Source organism: Maniola hyperantus, chromosome 12, assembly GCF_902806685.2.
Source record: "Maniola hyperantus chromosome 12, iAphHyp1.2, whole genome shotgun sequence".
Classification (NCBI taxonomy): Eukaryota; Metazoa; Arthropoda; class Insecta; order Lepidoptera; family Nymphalidae; genus Maniola; species Maniola hyperantus.
In genome coordinates, this window is record NC_048547.1 from 8934067 (window position 1) to 8955679 (window position 21613).

The 21613-nt window shown below is 35.3% G+C and overlaps 1 protein-coding gene across 3 annotated transcripts in view; it reads left to right on the forward strand.

The window, feature by feature from the left end:
* The window catches only part of LOC117987079 (uncharacterized), a 216311-nt gene that overhangs the window by 126515 nt on the left and 68183 nt on the right, over positions 1 to 21613 (forward strand). For 2 of the 3 annotated variants that reach the window (XM_034974027.2, XM_034974029.2), the window contains one exon: positions 2660 to 2689. The exons of the other annotated variant lie outside the window; for it this stretch is intronic. In XM_034974027.2, coding sequence (XP_034829918.1) covers positions 2660 to 2689 — 30 coding nt within the window. The remainder of the gene's footprint in view (positions 1 to 2659; positions 2690 to 21613) is intronic. 3 annotated transcript variants of the gene reach the window in all.

Consider the following 21613-nt stretch of genomic DNA (forward strand, 5'->3'; position numbering starts at 1 on the left):
TATTCGTAAAAACAACATGTTATTTATCACGGTTAAGATGTTTTTGGCTCGCAGGTTAAAATAACCGATAACAATAATAATATGCGTTGACGCTTATTATTAGCTTTCTGTTTCAATGGAACAAATATTTACGTCAATGGTAGCCTTTCTTGTTTTTACCATTATAAAGCTGATGTAAGATGTTTGCATCTGAGGTGTGCATGCGAAAGTGTCTCTGTCAGCTAGCTTTCTACGCTTCATCTGTTTAACCGAGATATTTTGCATCTCTAGGACAGACATAGGCTACTTTTATCCCGGAAAATAAAAGAGTTCCTGACGGATTTTTATAAAACCTTTAATTCACATGACCGAAGTCACGAGCTGCGAGCATAATCTATTTGGTACAGAGGTAGCTTGCATCTCCGGGACGGGCATAGGCCACGGGCATCTTTTTACGGGCATCAGTTAGTTTATAAGTTTGTATGTACATGTAGTTCATTTTACTTTATTTTATTTTAATTTATATATTTTATTTTATGAATAATATGTATACTGGGTTCTTTGCCTTTAATAAAAAACTTTATTATTATTATTATTTTTTACTACTGATGGCTAATTTCATCAACCAATTAACCATGGTGTAGTAAAACATTCCTTGTATCTCTCTTTTTTGAAAATCGCGAATGTCATCTGCTTAAAAGAGACAGCTTTGCAATGTTTAACTAAACGGCGGGTTAAATGGTTGGCGAAATTGGGCTTCAATCAGTTACTCTATCTTGACGAAATTTGGTAAAGTACTGAGATAGCCTACGTCCTTGAGATGGATATAGGAGAAACTTTATCCTACTGAAACAAAGAATCCTGATCTGATCCTAAGCTGAAGAAAGATCCAAACAGACAGAGTCGTGTTTATTAGCTAGGTTCACTCCTAGCTACATTTAATTGTAACCAATCACCGTCGCACGTGCTTTATCTCAAGTTACCTTTACTAATTATGTAAACAAGTATTGTGTTCGGGTAACGTGTTCAGATTAATGAAAAGTAAGTAGTATTTAGGACAAAGTCCACTATAGTACTAGGTATGTAGTTCATTTGTCAATTTATGGAAAATTATATTAACTAGCTTATGCTCGAGACTTCGTCCACGTGGACTACACAAATTTCCACTCGGTTTAATTTACTTACGGGATGAATTTTCAAAAATCCCTTCTCAGCGGATGCCTACGTCATAATAGCATACTATCTGCGTGCCAAATTTTAGCCTGATCCATCCAGTAGTTTGAGCTGTGCGTTGATAGATCTGTCAGTCAGAAAGGCAGTCAGTCACCTATTCCTTTTACATGTTTAGATTAGTATGAAGTATGGATATTTGTCTGAGTATTTGCGCTAGTAGGTACCTATAGTTATTTAGCCATGTTGAATAACAATTTACGCACGCATATCGAACGCATATGTGTGCGTATAAACTATAAAAGTATAAACCTAGCTCTTTAGTGCCGTTGACAGAATGAAAACTAAGTAGGTATATACTAATAATAACAACCAGAGCTACGCAACGAGTACAAACCGTGTACAGTAGCAGGCAGGAAATATTGCACGTCGAACTTTAGAAAGTGATAACGGTTTCGTAGAGCGGTGTCTCTGTCGTAGAGATCGACGAAACGTCACATAGACAGGTATGAGTGACAGAGACTACGCTCTACGAAGCAGAAATCCTTTTCTAAAGTTCGATGTGCAATATTTCCTGCCGGGTACTTTAATGTTCATATGCGCAATACCAACCATGATATTGAGGTATTTTGCTTGAACGTGCAATAAAGCCTTATTTTAAACGTTCATGGTATTTTGTTACAACTTCCAATATAATGCCCTTCGCGGCTATAAACACAGGAATTAGGAAGGTCTACCAACAATGTCGTGTATAAATTCCATGACAATCTTCATTTCCTACTGACATCGATATTTCCGCGATAGTTAATTACTTTTCGTAATGTCTTTTGTAAATGTGTTGCATACACTTATCGTGTAGGTATAATGTCAGGAAAACAAAGAAAAAGCATTCAATAAATAATAAAAAACTTAAAATATAAACCTAAAAATCTTAAAAAACAATATAATGTCAAATGATCAATAATGTTTCAGACATACCTAGATTTTTTTTTTAAAGAATATTAGCCATGTTAAATGACTAATATTTCCCTTTCCTCTCCAATTAAGCGTCAGGCTTGTGCTAGGAGAAGGTACGACAATAGTGCAACGGGCGGGGTTTGAACCGTCGACCTTTCGGTTTCAGTCCACTCCTATACCGGTTGAGCTATTGAGGCTCTTTTATTATTGTGTCTCTCATGTACTAACATAACAATCTTGGTGCATTTTAGAAATTGGCCCATTATATACCTAGCTCTTACTAGGCTAATAGTATTTGATGATATTTTTTTTATATTAAAGATAGTTTTATACATTTAAATAAGGTACACGCCAAACTATGCATATATTATTATTTGGATTTGTTTTGTTAAGTACCAATAATTAATCTATGTTAAGTACATTATTGTTTGTGTCATTTAAATGTTCATCATTGTACTTGTTTGCAACATTTTCATTTGTTTATTAATGCTAGTTGTTTTATGTGGGCACGCATTCACCGGCATTGTTTTCACGCATTTTTTTTGTATTTCAGAATCGGATCTCACCGGCCTTTCACATGTTGGTAAGTCACATCATATTCATACGTAAACGGATAAACGGTGGTAACCGTTGTATATACTACAGGGTGTAACCAGGACGCTGGCAAAAACGAAGACAGGTGAAAGTACTGATGATTACTGATACGATACCACAAAAAACGCGAAAAAATGTTTTAAATAATCCTTTATTTTGTAAAAGTTTCCCATCTGACTGACGGTAGAGGTCAACGAGCGTTACGTAAGTAGGCCACTCAGAGTCAATGCCGTGCCGTAAGTGGGGCGTTGACCCGAGTTTTGCACGCTAAACATTGCGGGTTTGAAAAATAATAAATCACTAAAATACCACGCGCGAGGCACGCGCCTCACGCGTCATAACTCATAACTTGTTGCAAATATGAATCCGGATCCGTAAAAGCTCCGCATTAATTGATGCGGTTGCGGATGACTGAAATAATACGAATGTTCCGCATTTGCGGATGCGTATATCCGTCACTCGTGGTATCAATAGTCAAGCGTGCCACAGCACTCAAGTGACACGACCACGGCCGCTTTGTCAAGAGCGAAACAACTGCGATGAGAAGAGTCGTTGTTAGTAGGTTCCTACTTTAGCCAGCTTTGCTAAGATTTTAATTTTAGAAATTACCAAGTAGATGACATAATACCTGTTAAAGATAATCATGTATTTACATATCTTTTTGAGAATATGACTACCAACTAATTGTAATCTTGATTACATATTAGTCATATGATTAGTGAGAAATAAATGGTGCTCTTACAGATTACTATCTTCTATTGGTATATCTATCTAATCGAGATACTATTGATTATATTAATTATTGATAAAAGCTGTCGTTTTATATATTAGCATTATCATGGGATCATACACTGACAACAGTGATTCATAAGTAAACATCGTATTTAGTAGGCACATCTATTACTATCATCATGATCAACCCACTACCGGCCCACTACTGAGCCGGGTCTCCTCTCGGAGAAGGGTTTAGGCCATAGTCTGCCACGCGCGCTGGCCCAATGCGGATTGGCAGACTTCTATTACTATACTAACAAATATTTGAAATCTGTCATTTTAGGGTTCAGTATCTTTAGAGAAAAAACCGGCCAAGTGTGAGTCAGACTCGCACACCGCGGGTTCTACTACAGTCGATTTTTTTCGACATTTTGCACGATAAATCAAAAACTATTATGCAAAAATCAGTTTTAGAATGTACAGGTGAAGCCCTTTCACATGATACCCCACTTGATATATTAATCTTACTTTGAAAGTTGAAAATACAATTATTTCTTCATGGACACATTTTAATTTTTTTAGTGATGTAACCTCTTTCCGGGTTTCATTCGGGTGCTATAAGACCTACCTAGTACCTACCTGCCAAATTTCATGATTCTACAGATGATTCTTCTATAGTCTCAGACCACCGCCTATAGACGCCTAATAGCCGGATACCCCCGATCGCCATGCTTAGGCAGTTGCATAGCATAAAAGTCGGCCCACGCCCGTTCGGTACTCTCATTCCGCACATTGTCTTGATTACGTGACTTGTTCTGGCCGAACACAAATGTGCTGGCGATGTTTTGACTAGTTCGCGCCGCGAGGAATTAATTAATTCAAAATATATTCAAATATAAACTTACTGTTAATTCTCAACGGAAACTTTTACAACCCGTTGAAATATTTTAATTAATAGGTAGTATTCATTGTTGCTTTTTTAATGCTTGCTTTTGTATAAAAATCGTGTATCTGTATCGTTGGATAGGAATTTGATTTACATTATTTTTGTCTCATTTTTAGGGTTCCGTACCTCAAAAGGAAAAACGGAACCCTTATAGGATCACTTTGTTGTCTGTCTGTCTGTCTGTCTGTCTGTCCGTCTGTCTGTCAAGAAACCTACAGGGTACTTCCCGTTGACCTAGAATCATGAAATTTGGCAGGTAGGTAGATCTTATCTGACATTTGGGGAAAAATCTGAAAACCGTGAATTTAGGGTTAGATCACACAAAACAAATTAAATTGTGGTCATGAACTAATAATTAGTATTTTCAACTTTCGAAGTGAGTGACTATATCAAGTGGGGTTCATATGAAAGGTCTTCACCTGTACATTCTAAAACAGATTTTTATTTATTTTTATGCATCATAGTTTTTGAATTATCGTGAAAAATGTGAAAAAAATACGACTGTAGTACGGAACCCTCATTGCGCGAGCCTGACTCGCACTTGGCCGGTTTTGTTATTGGTTATAGTCTATAGTGATTGGAGAACTTGACAATTACGAGTAGGTATTGGCGGTTGATTATAATATAATACCGTAGTTCAATTAGATAACCTGCCAATCAAAAGCTGATTCGGTTTTGTTGGTTTTGTAATAGGCTTTGGATCTCAATACATATTATATTATGTATACGTATACGTCAGATAGATTTTAGTAACATAACAGTTAACCTGAATTTGTTGCATCGCGTAATAGAGAGGCGATATTATAATTCTTTAACAAGTGCGCGTCAGGCTCGCGTAATGAGGGTTCCGTACTACAGTCGTATTTTTTCGACATTTTGCAGTATAATTCAAAAACTATGATAGATAAAAATAAATAAAAATCTGTTTTAGAATGCACATGTCAAGACCTTTCATATGATACCTCACTTGATATAGTTATCTTACTTAGAAAATTGAAAATACTAATTATTAGTTCATGACCACAATTTAATTTTTTTTTGTGTGATCTAACCCTAAGTCACGGTTTTCAGATTTTTCCCCAAATGCCAGCTATAAGATCTACCTACCTGTCAAATTTCATGATTCTAGGTCAACGGAAAGTACCCTGTAGGTTTCTTGACAGACAGACGGACAGACAGACAGACAGACAACAAAGTGATCCTGTAAGGGTTCCATTTTTCCTCTTGAGGTACGGAACCTTAAAAATGGCTTTATTAGACAACTAAAATATGATGCCCGCGACTTCGTCCGCGTGGATTTACGTTTTTTTAAGTAAGTCTGTAAGTAATGTCCATCTCCAGGATGCAAGCTTCTGTACCAAATAAATAATGCACGCAAATTCGTTCAGGTGGATTTTGGTTTTACCTATTAAATCCTGTGGGAACTTTTTGACTTTCTGTAACCTTGCCGTGGCAAAGTTAGCTTACAGACAGACACGCACTTTCGCATTCAAAGATGTTAATAATAAATTATATAATTAAAAAAGATTACCTATTGAATAATTCGAGACATTGAACATTCCACGTCATATAAACAATAGTGTCTTCCGTAATCGTATTTTTAAACATGCTGATCATTTTCATATTTAAATTTAACTTCCCGGTTTATTTCAGAAAACCAACCTTAATTTTATCTAAAACTTATCATAAACTAGATAATGCCCGCGACTCCGTCCGCGTGGATTTAGGTTATTAAAAATCCCGTGGGAACTCTTTGATTTTCCGGGATAAAAAGTAGCCTATTTCCTTCCCCGGGATGCAAGCTATTGCTATACCAAATTTCGTCAAAATCGGCTGAACGGATGGACTGTGAAAGGCTAACAGACCGACAGATAGACGGACAGACAGACAGACATACTTTCGCATTTATAATATTAGTATGGATTATAAATAAAATATTTGGCCATCATGCAAGATTGTACTCAAGAGCAGATCTGACATCAATCAAAAATAAGTATTTTATAATAAAACAGTAGAACCAAATCCTTGAAGTTATATATATAACTAAAACGCTCATATAATTTGTTAAAAATAGATCACCTTTGAATATGTAAGTGGCAAGTGCTTTAAAGACTGCCAAAGATACCTACGCGTATTGAGCAAAATTATATTATGTCTGTTACAATACTTCATGATTACCATTATTGCATGACTCGCTTTATTTATTAGTAGCATGCGTTTCAATTAAGGTTCATAAGGGTAATTGGTGACTGTAACTTCGAGAGGAGAGTCCTTCAAATAAAAAACTAAATACCTAATAGTATAAAATAATATATTTGTTTGTATTCACTTGTATGTGTGCTCAAACTTAACAAAAGGAAAAGCTGACCGACTGATCTATCCACACACAGCTCAAATTGCTTAACGGATCGGGTTGAAATTTGGCATATAGATAGCTATTATAACGTAGACATCTGTTAAGAAAGGATTTTGAAAGTACAACCTCTAAGGCTGTAAAATAGGAGTTTGAAATTTGTACAGTCTACGCGGACGAAGTAACAAAAATAAGCTTGCAAAATAAAGCTGCTTAATTATTTGTACACTACTTATAGTTAAATGCGGTAGAAAACCCCGGTTGATAAACTTGATACATAGTCGATGAATTTCTCCAGGTTGATCGAAACCACTAGCGTTTAAGAAATCTCTTGCTCGCCGAATGGCTATTTGCCATCGATCAATGAGAAAGAATAATATTTATTAGGATTGTTAGATATTAGTTATCTGTTAGCAGACATAATAGTTATTATTATTAATGAAGATAACAAACTATATCAATGGGGTTATGAAGATTTTATCAAAATATTTGAGTGATCAATGAGAATTGATGATTATAGGTCAATGAAAAAAAATAAATGTTTTTGATATTAGAATTGTATTTACAATGTGTAGAAGGAGTCTGATAGATCAGCTTTAAAAGGAGTAGTGACTGCTCTTTGTTCGGAAGGGGGTTAGAATTTTATGATGATAAATAAGTGGATTTACATGCTGGATTTTACCATAGTAAATACCTAATTGGTTGATCACTATAGAAAAACTTTATAAGACATTGATTATTAAATAAGATTATAATAGCTTATTTCACCACTTTCTCTGCGCAAGACGTAGATATCTGCGAGTATTAAATTATTCATTTTCACCAGTTACATTTTATTAAATTTGTATTTTATTTGGCATTGCCCCAGAATTCCAGTTAACTATTCGTCTCATGATTGCTGGCAAGCTAACTGTAAACCATAAAATAAATATTACTAATATTACTGTTTATTTTATCGTTTGTTTGTTCGGACACATTATTATTATTGGAATCACTGGAGTCTTTAATGAAAACAAATTTTGATTTTGCGCAGTAGGTAATAATATCTCAAAATATGAAGTTTATAACAAAGTAGAATTCCGCGTTTGACTGTGCCTTGGCTTATAATTTCAAAAAGCGGTCGTCTTCTTGTGATATTCTAAAATATGCTCATTTACAATATTACACAAAAAAGTGTATAATATTCACATTCATATGACAATTATTAATCAAATCAGTTTTTTTTTATTAAAACTAGCTGCCCTGGCGAACTTTGTTCCGCCTAACAGTCGATTAAATTTTTTAAAATTTTTCTCTCCGTAAGAACCATCCTCGTACTTCAAGGAATATTATAAAAAAAGGATTAGCGAAATCGGTTCAGCTGTTCTCGAGATTTGCGATGACCAACATTCATTGATTTATTTTTATATTATAGATGTTAAAATAAATCTCCCTGTACAAATCATGCCCGCTTGAAATGGTGCTAATAATACTGGCTACACATTTGCCCTTGCGCTGAACAGCCAAGCTAAAACTACTTAAGCACCAAAATGAGACAGCCTTTTTATCACCAAATGAGGCAACTAAACGCGGTGAAATGTCTCGAAAGAATTTTTCAGCACTAAGACTGGAACGCCATGGCATGGTCTCCACGATAAACGGGACAAAAATATAACTGTTATTAAATTAATGCTACCTAAACACTTAAATTACTGCTGTAACTGTAATTAAATGACTTCTGTAAGATTTCCGAGGCTGGATTTCCTATATCTTGGAGACTGGTGTACTGGTTCTCCCTATCATTTCGCACTAACATCTCTACACTCCAAGAACTCAGCATCAGGCTAGCTCTTTTATCTTACATACTAATATTCTACGGATTCTGACTTGAAAATAACTCCATCGACTGTCTTGTCGAGGGTAAAGTGGAAGGTAACAGACCGCGGGAAAGATCACCCATGCGATGAATCGACCATATCAAATCTGTTGAAGCTCCTTCTATGAATTCACCAGGCTGTTTCTGCTAGCATCATCATAAAAAGCCTAAAGCCTATCATAATATGAAATATCATATTGACCACAGACAGTTTGCACTTTGCACTATGCAACAGTATCTATATAACAACTGTAGTCTGGCGCGTGGGTGCGCGGTCCGCTAAAGCGGACCGCGTCTGATGTCTACTATTTTCTACTACTGTCTGACTGTTTATTACTTTCTATCAATCTCCATCGTTTTCTACGACTATCTACCACTTTCTACCATACGGTATACATAATAAGCTACACATGTAATATGTTTTTTTTATTGTCAAGATGCAAACAAAGCGTTATATAAAGTTTCTGTGGTTTTGCTAATGTGTGCTAAGACTGAAGAAGTGAAGACGTAGCTAAAATTGATATGTTGGCAAAAATCCAATGTTTTACAATATAATATGTTTGCTGCTTAGGTATACTTGTATAAAATGTTAACAAAGAAAGTGCAGGATAGTAAGTTGTTTTGTTTTGAAAACAAAGAACACCCTACATAGATACATGCAGTTGCTTCGTAAATAACAAGTTCATTCAACTCGAAAACACACACATGAATTAGAAATTATTGTAATCCTTTGAAAAACTATTTCAATTATGATATTGGTTCGTAAACCTTTTCTTTGTTGGATTAAAGTCAAGGAAATAATTATTATCAGATAACAATTAATAAGGTACTCAAAACATAAACAAACATATTTTATATCTAGCTGTAATTAATTATAATTAGGTAGTAAGAGTAGGTAAAACATAAAACTATTTTCCGAATATTTATTTATTTTTCAGCTTGTATCCAAAAATCGTATGAATTTATAAAATATACACTTAGAGTTGGATTGGATGGACCTAGTATACCTAATAAAGAAGTTTGTATGGTATACAATATACTTACAGTTAACTTACTAGCTTTTCCGTGACTTTGCCCGCAATTTAAATTTCAAAAATCCAGTTGCCCTAATATAATAATCCCAACTTTCCTTGAAATTGGTTGAGTAGTTTTTAGGGTTCCGTACCTCAAAAGGAAAAACGGAACCCTTATAGGATCACTTTGTTGTCTGTCTGTCTGTCTGTCTGTTTTTTTGTTAATTTATTTATCATAATGCACACGTAATATAACAATGTCTATCTCGCCAAACTGCACATCAGTTGAGGCGTAAATATGCAAAGAAAAAATAAACAGACCGACTTTCAGATTTATGATATTAAGTATGGATGTAGTTATAGCTAAAATATGGTTACTATACAAACATCAAGTATAATAAGGAAATGTAAAAATAGCGCAAAAAATAAACAGTTAATTAAACAAAAATGGCAGACTTTAACCACCCTAATTTGATAGTTCCCGTTATAAATTAATGGTGGCAATTAATTCTGCGATTGGGATATGTTATACTAACGTGAGAGGATTTTGTTTTATGTTTATCTTTATGTCCATTTTCAGAGTTAACAACTGGTTTTTTTTATTTGTCGACGCCTCGTGTTACTTTTATTTTTGCTATTTTTATTCTTGCATTTTTCTCATGGCATAGTCAGATACCATTTCAGATACTATTTTCAGTAGTCATTAACCTATTAATAAAAAGTAATAAAATATGATGAAAACAAACGTTTTCAATGATAGTAAATAATAAGCTGCTATTTTTAAGAAAAAAACCTTGCCCGATATTTGCACATAACAATATCTAAAATGTCATAAAATGTCATAAAATGTTATAAATTATAATAATATTTTATTAATCAAGTTATTTATTTATTTTATAGTACCGAAATATTATGTTATACCATCTTGATTCTTGACATATCTAATAATATTTTACTACATTTTTTTACCCACTAAGACCTTCTTTAGTTAAACATCGTAAACTTAGAATAACAAATCGTAAAGCTGTCCTTTTTTGGCTGATGACACACGATTTTCAAAAAGGAGAGATGAATGTTTAACTACGCCATGATTAAGTGATTGGTGCAGTTAGTCTATTTAATAAGGCAATCATGTCTACAGTCAATGACAAACTATGAATTTACTTTGAAATTATGACGGATTTCGCAAGTGGCGAGATCGAGGCATCATAATATCGTGGCATTGTGGATATAGTCGAGGGCCACGGCCTAGTCTTTAGAACGTGTGTATCCTTACTATAAACACAGAACATATACCTACTTAGTATAAAAGAAGCGAACCGCAATACATACTCACTCGCATAATAGGTATAGGCATACGCCAAACATTACACGTTTTTCAGTCAGTCACCTTTTCCTTTTATATATTTAGATGTGTGGATGTTTGTCTGCGCTTATGTACAAAACAGAAGAATTAAACGGAATCTTCGAAGGCAGATACAGTCCTATTGTTTAGAGGATTTGGTGTGCTTATATCTCTACAAGAATTTAAAAGTTGTTTCACATTTTTCCAGTACCCATTGAATTTTGCGAGGCGCGAGATTGGATTGCTACTAGTTTAATGTGAATTAGCTATTATGCTGGTTGTTTATTTGACAGTCGAAAAAATATGCTCTGTATACGAATTTCACCGTGCAAACAAACAATTAAAATCGGTCTGATTATTTGTACAAGACAAGAAAAGAACTGACGGCCGCGGCGCAGTAGCACGCACAGACATACATTAGCGGAACACGGACGTTTGTAGTACTTAATTTTATTGAATAAATACTATAAATATACGCGTAATGATGACAAGATTCAGGTCTTGGGTTTTCACTTTAGAACAAAGTATGTATTTCGGGATGTAGGATTGTAGGTCTCTACCTGTCGCGGACTATACAATGCAAGTGATCCGGGTTAGCACGGGGCTGTGCGAGTGTGCGGGGAGTAAGGGGGAGTCCCCACTCCTATAATTGCCATCTCGACCTGTCGCGTACTATAGTATAAATAACAATTGGCCTCTAATGAAAAAGTTTAAAAACCTTTTCAAGTTTTTTAGAAGAAAAGGCCTTAAAACGTTGTAACATTTAAAACTAATTATTTATTTATTACATTTTCACAAGGTCTGAGAGACCTAGAAACTAATGATTAAACAAAAAGGACCACTAAAACTGCAATGAAAAATGCTGTATTTCCAGATAGTCGGGACACGGTGAATCAAGTTATTAATAAATTATTATTATCAACACGGTAACAATAGTCATATTGTAAATTCGAAAGACTTGTGTTTATTTTTTGGTTTGTCCTTCAATCACGCTTCAACGTGGCATCGTATTGACGTGATTATTTGAATAGATATTTGAAAAGACGTATTTTATATGTATCATATAAAATACGTCCACCGAAAGCCAAGCCGACTGTTGTCATGCGACGTAGCTTTAAGAACTTTAATAATGATAGGTTCCTGCAGGATCTCAATAACATAGATTGGGATATCATTTTTGATGCAGCTACAGTAGATGAAAAGGTCAACTTATTTAACTCTATGCTAACAGTAATCTTCGATACTCATGCACCACTGCGCCCAATCAAGTTGAAACACCTACCGGCTCCCTGGCTAACTAAAGAAATAAAAATTGCTATGACCAAACGCAACTCAGCTAAAGCTAAATTTAAATTAAAACCAACTGAAGAGCATCTCGAAAAATACAAAAAACTACGGAACCGATGCAGTAAACTTTGCCGAGATGCTCAACGTAACTATATCCATGACTCTATTGATAACAGTAACCCTTTGAAAACCTGGAAGTTTCTAAATTCACTAGGGATCGGCAAGCAACAGTATCAGACCGTGAAGAATGTAAACCTGGATGATTTGAATAGGTATTTTACCACAATAACGCCAATGGATAGTCAAATAAAAAATGATACCTTAGACCGTTTTAGTGCAGCACCCTCTCCTGTTTTCCCCCCATTTATATTTAACTCAATTACCCCTGATGATGTCAAGAAACACATATTGGCAATCAAATCTGATGCAGTTGGCAGTGATGGTGTAAGCCGGAAAATGATAATGCTTGTACTGGAACAAGTGACCCCGATACTTAGTCATATTCTTAATAACTCCTTATCGACTAGTACTTTTCCCAGCGCGTGGCGGGTAGCGTATGTTATTCCTGTTCCCAAAACGACTAATCCATCGTCCTTCTCTCATTATCGGCCAATTTCTATTCTTCCCTTCCTTTCTAAAGTAGCTGAACGTATAGTTTCCTCTCAACTTCGCCGCTACCTATCTTTTAATAACCTACTTAATCCTCACCAATCAGGTTTCCGGCCAGGGCACAGCACTGTCACAGCGCTCACCAAGATATGTGATGACATTCGCTACGGCCTCGACAACCAACTTGTGACAATTATTGTTCTTTTAGACTTTAGTAATGCCTTTAACTCGGTTGATTTGGATATAATGTTGGCCACGCTTAAGTCTGTTAATATATCGCAAGAAGTGGTGGACTGGTTTCATTCTTATTTATGGAATCGTCAGCAATGTGTCCGCATTGATAATAATTTTTCCTCCGTTTCCTGTCTTCGTGCCGGTGTACCTCAAGGAGGTGTCCTTTCGCCACTTTTATTTGCTATTTTTATTAATTCTATCTCCCATTCCCTCTCTTCATCCTTCCACCTTTACGCTGATGACCTGCAAATATACATATCCGTACCAGCGGATGAAGTTATGACAGGTATTAGTAAAATTAATTCTGACTTATGTAAAATTAGTACTTGGAGTAAATCGCACGGTCTGACTTTAAATGCTAGTAAGTCACAGGCTGCTATCATTGGTAACCCCAGGCAAACTTGTAAGATCGACTTCAATACCACTGGTTCAATCGTGCTGAATAATTCGACCATACCGTTCAGTGCGACTGTCAAGAACCTCGGCTTGTTTATTGACTCCTCATTCTCCTGGATCCCGCAAACTAATTATGTAAGCAGACGCCTCTTCGCTGCTGTCGGCTCTCTTAAAAGATGGAAGAATCTCCTCCCAATCAAAACAAAAATATCTTTGGCTGAAACTCTGCTCTTACCCATATTGGACTATGCCGACAGCAGCTACACAGATCTGAACGAGGAGCTACTAAACAAGTTGGAGCGGTTGCAAAACCTTTGCATTCGATTTATTTATGGACTAAGGAAATTTGACCACATCACCGAATACCGTACGCGTCTTAAGTGGTTGACAATTAGACGGCGTCGGGATTTCCACGCACTCACCTTACTCTTCTCTATCCTCTATGCTCCCCACACTCCTTCGTACCTTAAAGATCGCTTCATTTTTCTTGGTGCTGCCGATCGCGACAGGAAGTTGCGCTCATCCACAGATAACAAACTCCAAACCCCACGTAACTGCACAAAATTCTACGGGAAATCTTTTACAGTATATGTTGTACAACTGTGGAATGCTCTGCCCAAAAATATCCGGGATTCGAAATCCTTGCCCATATTCAAAAATCGTCTTAAAGAACTATACTTATCGATGCCATAATAGTTAATTTATTCGATCATAGGTATAATATGTATGTCTATTATAATAATATATGTAGGTATGTAGTTATATATATATATATTTCTATTATGGATTTTGTATATATATTAATATTTATAATAGTTATGTATATGTATGATAGTTATGTATGTATTACTGAAATAGTTAATTATATTATATAATATTATACTACTTCATTTTTTTTTTTTCTGTATTGCGTGTAAGTACTATCCAACACATCTAGTTTCTCCTTTCACCAAAGGTTGCCTGGAAGAGATTGCTGTGAGCAATAAGGCCGCCTTTGCATACAATAATTTTGTTAGTTTAAGTTTCTGTAATAGTTATGTAATTTTTTTTGTGTGCAATAAAGTATTTCTATCTATCTATCTATCTAGATATATATATATATATATAGTTAACTTAACAAGTTGGAAAGTAATATAGGCTAAGTTTTATCCCGGAAAATTACAGTTTCCAGTTCCCACGGGATTTTTAAAAATCACAACAATTAAAGTCGCAGGCATCATCTAGTAGTAAATAAATGAAGTATACGGCAAAGTCGCAAGAACATTGTGCTTTATTTAAAAAAAAATCTCTTTCAGTCTGTCTGTTATCCTTTCACGCGTGGTTAATGAAATTTGGATACCTACTTGAAAAAATTTTTTTTCCATGGCAATGAAGCCTTCTTCAGTTCAATGACAATGAAGCGCATTAAAACTGAGTATATTATATCACGTTCTATAGAAGACCTGATTAATTCCAAGGAATTACCTACTTGTATCTGTCGATGCCATCTCGAATTAGATTTCCTGATAATAAATCAATTCTAAGAGGCGATTGTTCCCTTTCGGCACGGTTATCATTCGTACCTCTATCAACAACTATAGCTGTGGATATACGAGTATGCAGCTTTTTAAAATCTCTGTTGATTTTCCCGGATGAAAAGTAGCCTCTATACGCTCTTCAGGATGCAAGCTCTCTCTGTATCAAATGATGCAATCTCTGTATCAAATAGACGATGCCCGCGACTTCGTCCACTTAGTTTTTTAAGAATACCGTGGGACTTTTTAATTTTCCGGGACAAGAAGTACCTATCTAGCCTATGACGTCCTTCACTGGTGAATTCATTCATGAATGAGACATAGACATAGGTGGTACTTTTGCATCTATAATATTAGTGTGGATGTATTAAGGGTCAGTTGCACACCAGGCCGTTAATTAATTACGGTTCAATTTTGATCACCAGTAAAAAAGCAAAGTGAGTTGCACAACCGTCCATACATACTTCCATGATTAAGGTTTCAGGTAGGTATGGGTATGGTCCAATCCAAAGCTAAACCCTGGCGTGTGCAACCCATTTTGTTTTAATGATGGTAAAATGATTACCTTTTGATTATTATTTTGACCACAAAACAGGGAGTCAGTTTATTATTACAAACAATGAACAAAATTTGATAAGTATCTATAGAAATAGTTGTTGTTAAAACAGCTATCATATCAGTCAATTATTGTCGATTTGTCATGTACGTAACCGACTTAGCAATGATTGATGAAGGAAATTTCTTTAATTTTTTTTGTAACCAACTACTCCTATTTGTTTACTAAACACACCTACCTACTTTATTTATGTCAATGAGATAATGGCTATCTCAAATGTTTAACTCAACTCGAAGTAGATATTGCCTACACAACCAAGAGACAGTTGCTTCTAAATTAATATTAATTCTTGAGCTAGTATTATTGCCGATAACTCAAAAACGACTTTTTGGAGTTAGTTGCTTTTAAGAAAAAGGATGTAAGCGTGTTTGTCCATCAGTAAAGTAAAGAACATATTGAACGTTACGTTCGTACTAAACGCTACGTTTGTATTCGCATAGATTTTTAATATTCATTACTCGTATCTAGCTAGATCCCAAGGCCGGCAGTATCTGTCAGCAGACCAGGAAGGAGACCCAGGCAATGAATAGCGTATTTATTATTATAGTCGTCAACGTTAGTGCTTTTGCGCAGTAGTTTTGAACCTCTTCCACGTGAAAGATATTACTTCATAACATCACCGCACTTCCCATATTTATCGAAGGTGACGTTGTTGTGCAAAACAATAAGGAAAATGGCATTTTTTTTCGCAGAAATTGTAATAATACAATCAAAACCACCGATGGTGGCTTTAACCTTTCCGCGGCACATTTATCGATTATTCAATTCTGAAGTACCTACTTACTGAATAATATTCTAGATAATTTAGAGGTCATAATTGTTATAGTTTTTATTTAGGTATCTCGATTGCTTTTTTTTTAGTTTGTCGTATGTCTTCGTGTTTCTATAGTCACTTACACAGTGTTTCACAAAAACAAGTTTACTTACACTTTAATAACTATAACTAATTATTGTAGGTATAGGTACACCCAGCGGCGTGCACAGTGATTGAAGCCAGGGTAAGCATTAGTTAGGCAGGAACCTATTTACTGGCAGGTCATAATGACAAATATGCATTGAGCCATTACAACTGGGGTAAGCAGTGCATTTATGCCTTTATGACCTGCACGCCACTCCGTATACCTTATAATATCAACTTGAGTGAAACACGTGATGATAAAATGTATTTAAGTTGGTATATGAAGTAAGACGTGCCATTTTTGCTTTTAACATGCAAGATAGTAATTATAATTATATTCAAAAAACCGGCGAAGTGCGACTCAGACTCGCGCACCGAGGGTTCCGTACTCGGGTATTTGTTTCATCAAAAACTATTACGTATGCATAAAAATAAATAAAAATCTGTTTTAGAATGTACAGGTAAAGCCCTTTCATAATATGATACCCCACTTGGTATAGTTATCTTACTTTGAAAATTGAAAATACTAATTATTTGTTCATGATCACATTTTAATTTTTTTTTGTGATGTAACCACAAATTCACTGTTTCAGATAATTTCCTTTACTTGTGCTATAAAACCTACTCCCTGCCAAATTTCATGATTCTAGGTCAAGGTCAATGGGAAGTACTCTATATGTTTTCTTGACAGACACGACTGGGAGATAGACAGACAGACAACAAAATGATCCTATAAGGGTTCCTTTTTTCCTTTTGAGGTACGGAACAATAAAAATTATCACAAGTATAACTAAATGGTTATAATACAAGAAACAGCTCTTGCCGTATATGAGGAACGAATGTATTATTGACGGATTTACCATATCAATGCATGGTAAATGACAGCTATATGGGTGATATATTAGAGGAATAATTGAAAAGATTTAACATTCAGAATGTCACTTTAGTATTTGTGGAAAAGAATCATAATTTTCCAGTGCCGTGGCTAATCTCTACATAATAGATCGCTGAAGTACCTACGTAATGTCTCCAGATAATTTTAAATCCTCACATTAGTATCGGTTATTTATTTTGCATTCAATTTATCATAAATGATCCCATTTCTGCGATTAGCTGCTGTCAAGATTAAAAGTTAATTAGTTATTTTTAATACTTTCATAATATTATCTGGTATACTTTTTAATCTAAGCTTTCTTTTAATTAATGTGCCAAAAATAGTTCCAAAGGATTTTTATTAAAATCATTGCTAAAAACAAAACATCCGTATCTACATATTATTATGTATGATAGCTATAACATTGAAGCAAAAGTTGTAACTTGTATAGCACTGCCCTGTACTGTACAACACTTCTACAGGATGATTACTAAATAATTTTAAATACATTTGCGTAACAGGCAGGATTCGAACCTGCGACTTCTGGGTTCGCACCCGACACCTTGACCGCTAGGCCACCTGTATATTATATGCATTCTAATTTCCTGTTATCTACTCTGATTAATTGCTAAACTCTGTATTTGTCTTCTAAAAATAAAACGACAAAAAAATGGTTTTCAAGATATTTCTTTTCAACAAGGAATCGTTTTTAATGACGCTTATTTTGACACAAATCGTCATTATTTAATTTCCACTATGTTTACAGGAAAAGCAAGGGAAAGCGGATTGTCTACGTCATTGTAAGAGCTAGACGGTTTCAGAATTCAGATTCATGCGCATTTCGCTATTTCAGCTTTTTTAATGCAATGCTCGTGACGTAAGCGTCTGAGATTTCTGTTTTGACTTGGCACTGTAATACCTGCGGTAATACTGAAATGCGAGGTTCAGATTCATTACAAAAGTCGTTTTCACACTTAATTCTCCGTCTGTTACCATCGAAGACCATAGTTATATATATTTTTTGGTACCTACCTATACAGTATCTCTTCACATCTTAATGAAAACGTACTTGATTTAAATACGAATAAGAAAATTGTAACCACTTTTTCTATTCAAGGCCTATCGAATACATTATATTCTTACCTATAATGAACGTTTTAATGTTCTGATGTTTGTTACTCCTTCAGACCACAATATCTGAACCGATTTGGATGAAAGGAATGGAAATAGCGTATACTTAGAATTGACACATAGGCTAATTTTTATCAGCGGGATTTTTCAAAACTTACATCCACGCGGACGACGTCGCGGGCTTCATCTAGCAATTTGTAATCATTTCGTTTTTACACGGCATTTTCATGGAAACTCTCCCCCACGAATACGGAGTACAGTGTATTACGAAACGCCAGTCATTTGTCACGTTATTATTTATTGCGACAGAGGTCAAATCTATTTCTGGATCGATCAATAGTGTACCGTGACGGTCTTAGGTACACGTCATAGGACACCTAACCTTGATGCCGTCATAGTTACGTTGATATTTTCTTGCAGAAAAGGCTGGGCATGGCCTATACGTACCAAGTGACATCTTATTACGTTCATATCGCACGCCATTGCAATACACGCCACAATGATAGAAGAACCGTTTTGTCTGACGAATGGAGGTAATCTAATTATTGTGCTTATTGTAGGTATATACTTACTTATTATTGTATTATAATGGTCCAAAGGAAGGTCCACCCTTAACACATAGAGCAAATATGGCCGGTGAGTTCGCAAAATGTACGCACTATAGTTTATACTTTTCTCGAAATCTCGTAAACTTCTTACGAGAAAGCATGATATTAGATTGGCGCTAGATTCGAAGACTAGATCTATTGACTCGAATTAAAGCAAATTATAATTGACAGGTATTGTATTTATTGAACGACTACCTATAATATAGGACTCTTTGAAGTAGTACTCAAGGCTACGGCGCCGACGTCGTTATTAACCTCGAATTCAGTACCTATGGATCCATTTTCTGGCCCACATCTTGCAGTGTTACCTACTGCATTTTCATTATTTTAAAATGTTTTGTAAGTTAAAAGGCTGTCCGTAGAAGAAGAAAATAGACTACAAAATCATTTTTAACCATACCCCTACTTGTGGAGGTTTGTAAGCACACCACAACATTTTTTCTAAACTCTATGATAAATATTGACGATGTAGGAGATACTAAATTACTGTTTTGAAATCTATTTAGTCCTAGAGTCTAACAGGAAATTGGCTTTATCTAAGAAGTTTAATTTTTTTAATAATTTTAGCCAATGTATCGCCAAGTTTTTATGCGAGGTCCTAGATCACTGAGAGCCGGTAGTTTACTTGGTTTTCTAAATTAAACAGTAACGAGTAATCGTCGAAGATAATAAAACGCAGGAAAAGAATCAATCTTAGTTGTTTTGCAAGTCGCGTTACGTGTAGGTGATAAAAAGTTTATCTTTAAACGATTTTTTTCAGAATCCATGCAATAACAAAAGATTTGTTCGCAAAAATAATTATTGTGCAATTTTCCATTATATTTAAATTTTTCTGTGTGTATCTGTTATTATCACAGATACAGACATTGGTTACTACGAGTAGGTATGTACTTATGGTAACATAATGTTAGGTATTATTGTCACGATTTTTGTTTTTGTTTCCATCGTATAATAATTTTATTTACTGTAGAAGTTTAAGAGAACTGTGATCAACTTCAGTGCATAATTATTGTGATGGTAAGTAACCTAATAGAAAGTTATTACCTAGCTGATGGCTGCGACTTTGCCCACATGTGTGTATGTATATGTGTATCCTGTGTGTGTGTTATTCAACTCTAGGATGCGAGGTGTCCATGTGCCAAATGTCAAGTTCATACAGTAACATACAGACAGATACCCTTTCACATTCATTATAATATTCGTATGATTATAATAAGTGCGAAAGTATGGCATGTGTATGTCCGTAGCGCAGCCACAGCGTTGGCAGACCCCCACTAAGTGGACATACGACATCAAACGAGACGCAGGGAACCGCTACATACAGGCAGCGCAAGACCGTGGCGTGTGGTAGTCCCTACAAGAGACCTATATCCAGCGGAACACTATTGGCCTATCGGTTAAAAGTTAAAACACACTGTAAAAATAAATGCAATGAGTAATTCTTGTAAGCATTATTCTATCCAGAACAAGTTCAGATACTGTGCAGACGCTCGGTTCTTTGAAATATTGAGTCTAATTTGCGAAGACAGATACGAGCATTATTCTCTAAAACCATTAAATCCAGCTATGATCTTGGATCGTAGATTATGCTATCCGAAAGTATACCTTGTTCCCTTGACTTTTGAGTCATGGCAAGTCAATAGTAAGCTTGTTAATATACTTACTGCAATCAAAAACAAACAAGTAGCGGTTCAGACTTGAGCCGAATGTACCTACTCGTGGCTGTACGTCCAAAATGTGGCAAGCGTCCAAAAACGAATATGTTTTAACGTAGCTTTGATCGTCGCCTGTTTTAATTGGGAACTAAATATACAAAAGGCCAGACGAATTCAATGCTTCATCATCCAGGGTAAAACTACGCGTCTTTACCCTGCAAGATTAAAATATATTTGCTTGTCTTCTTCTTAATATATAAAAGGAAAAGACTGACTGACTGACTGACTGATCTATCAACGCACACATCAAACTACTGGATGGACGGATCGGGCTGAAATTTGGCATGCAGATAGCTATTATGACGTAGGCATCCGCTAAGAAAGGGTTCTTGAAAATTCAACCCCTAAGGGGGTGAAATAGTGGTTTGAAATTTATGTAGTCCACGCGGACAAAGTCGCGAGCATAAGCTAGTAAAATATAAGTATTTAATTGATGAACAAAGTCAAAGTCAAAGTCAAATGATTTATTCAAAATTGGTAATAAATTACTCTTTTTGATGGTCAGATGTTGGATTTCTAAGATATAGTGGTGATAATTATTACGCAAACTTAAAACTAAAGCTACGAGGGTTCCAAACGCGCCCAGGTCTGAGAAGAGCCCACAACAAACTCAGCCGGGTATTCTTTTTATTATCACCACTTTACAAAATTATTGAAACTTATAGAACTTATTAAATAGTTCGTTTGCACTTTGCATCATGAACGTGATGTATCAGTAAATTGTTTCTTCTTCTTAAAATTTGCATTTATTTAGCTTTCAGGAGGCTGACTCTTTTACTGGTCCTAAAGTAAATGCAAACCGCTG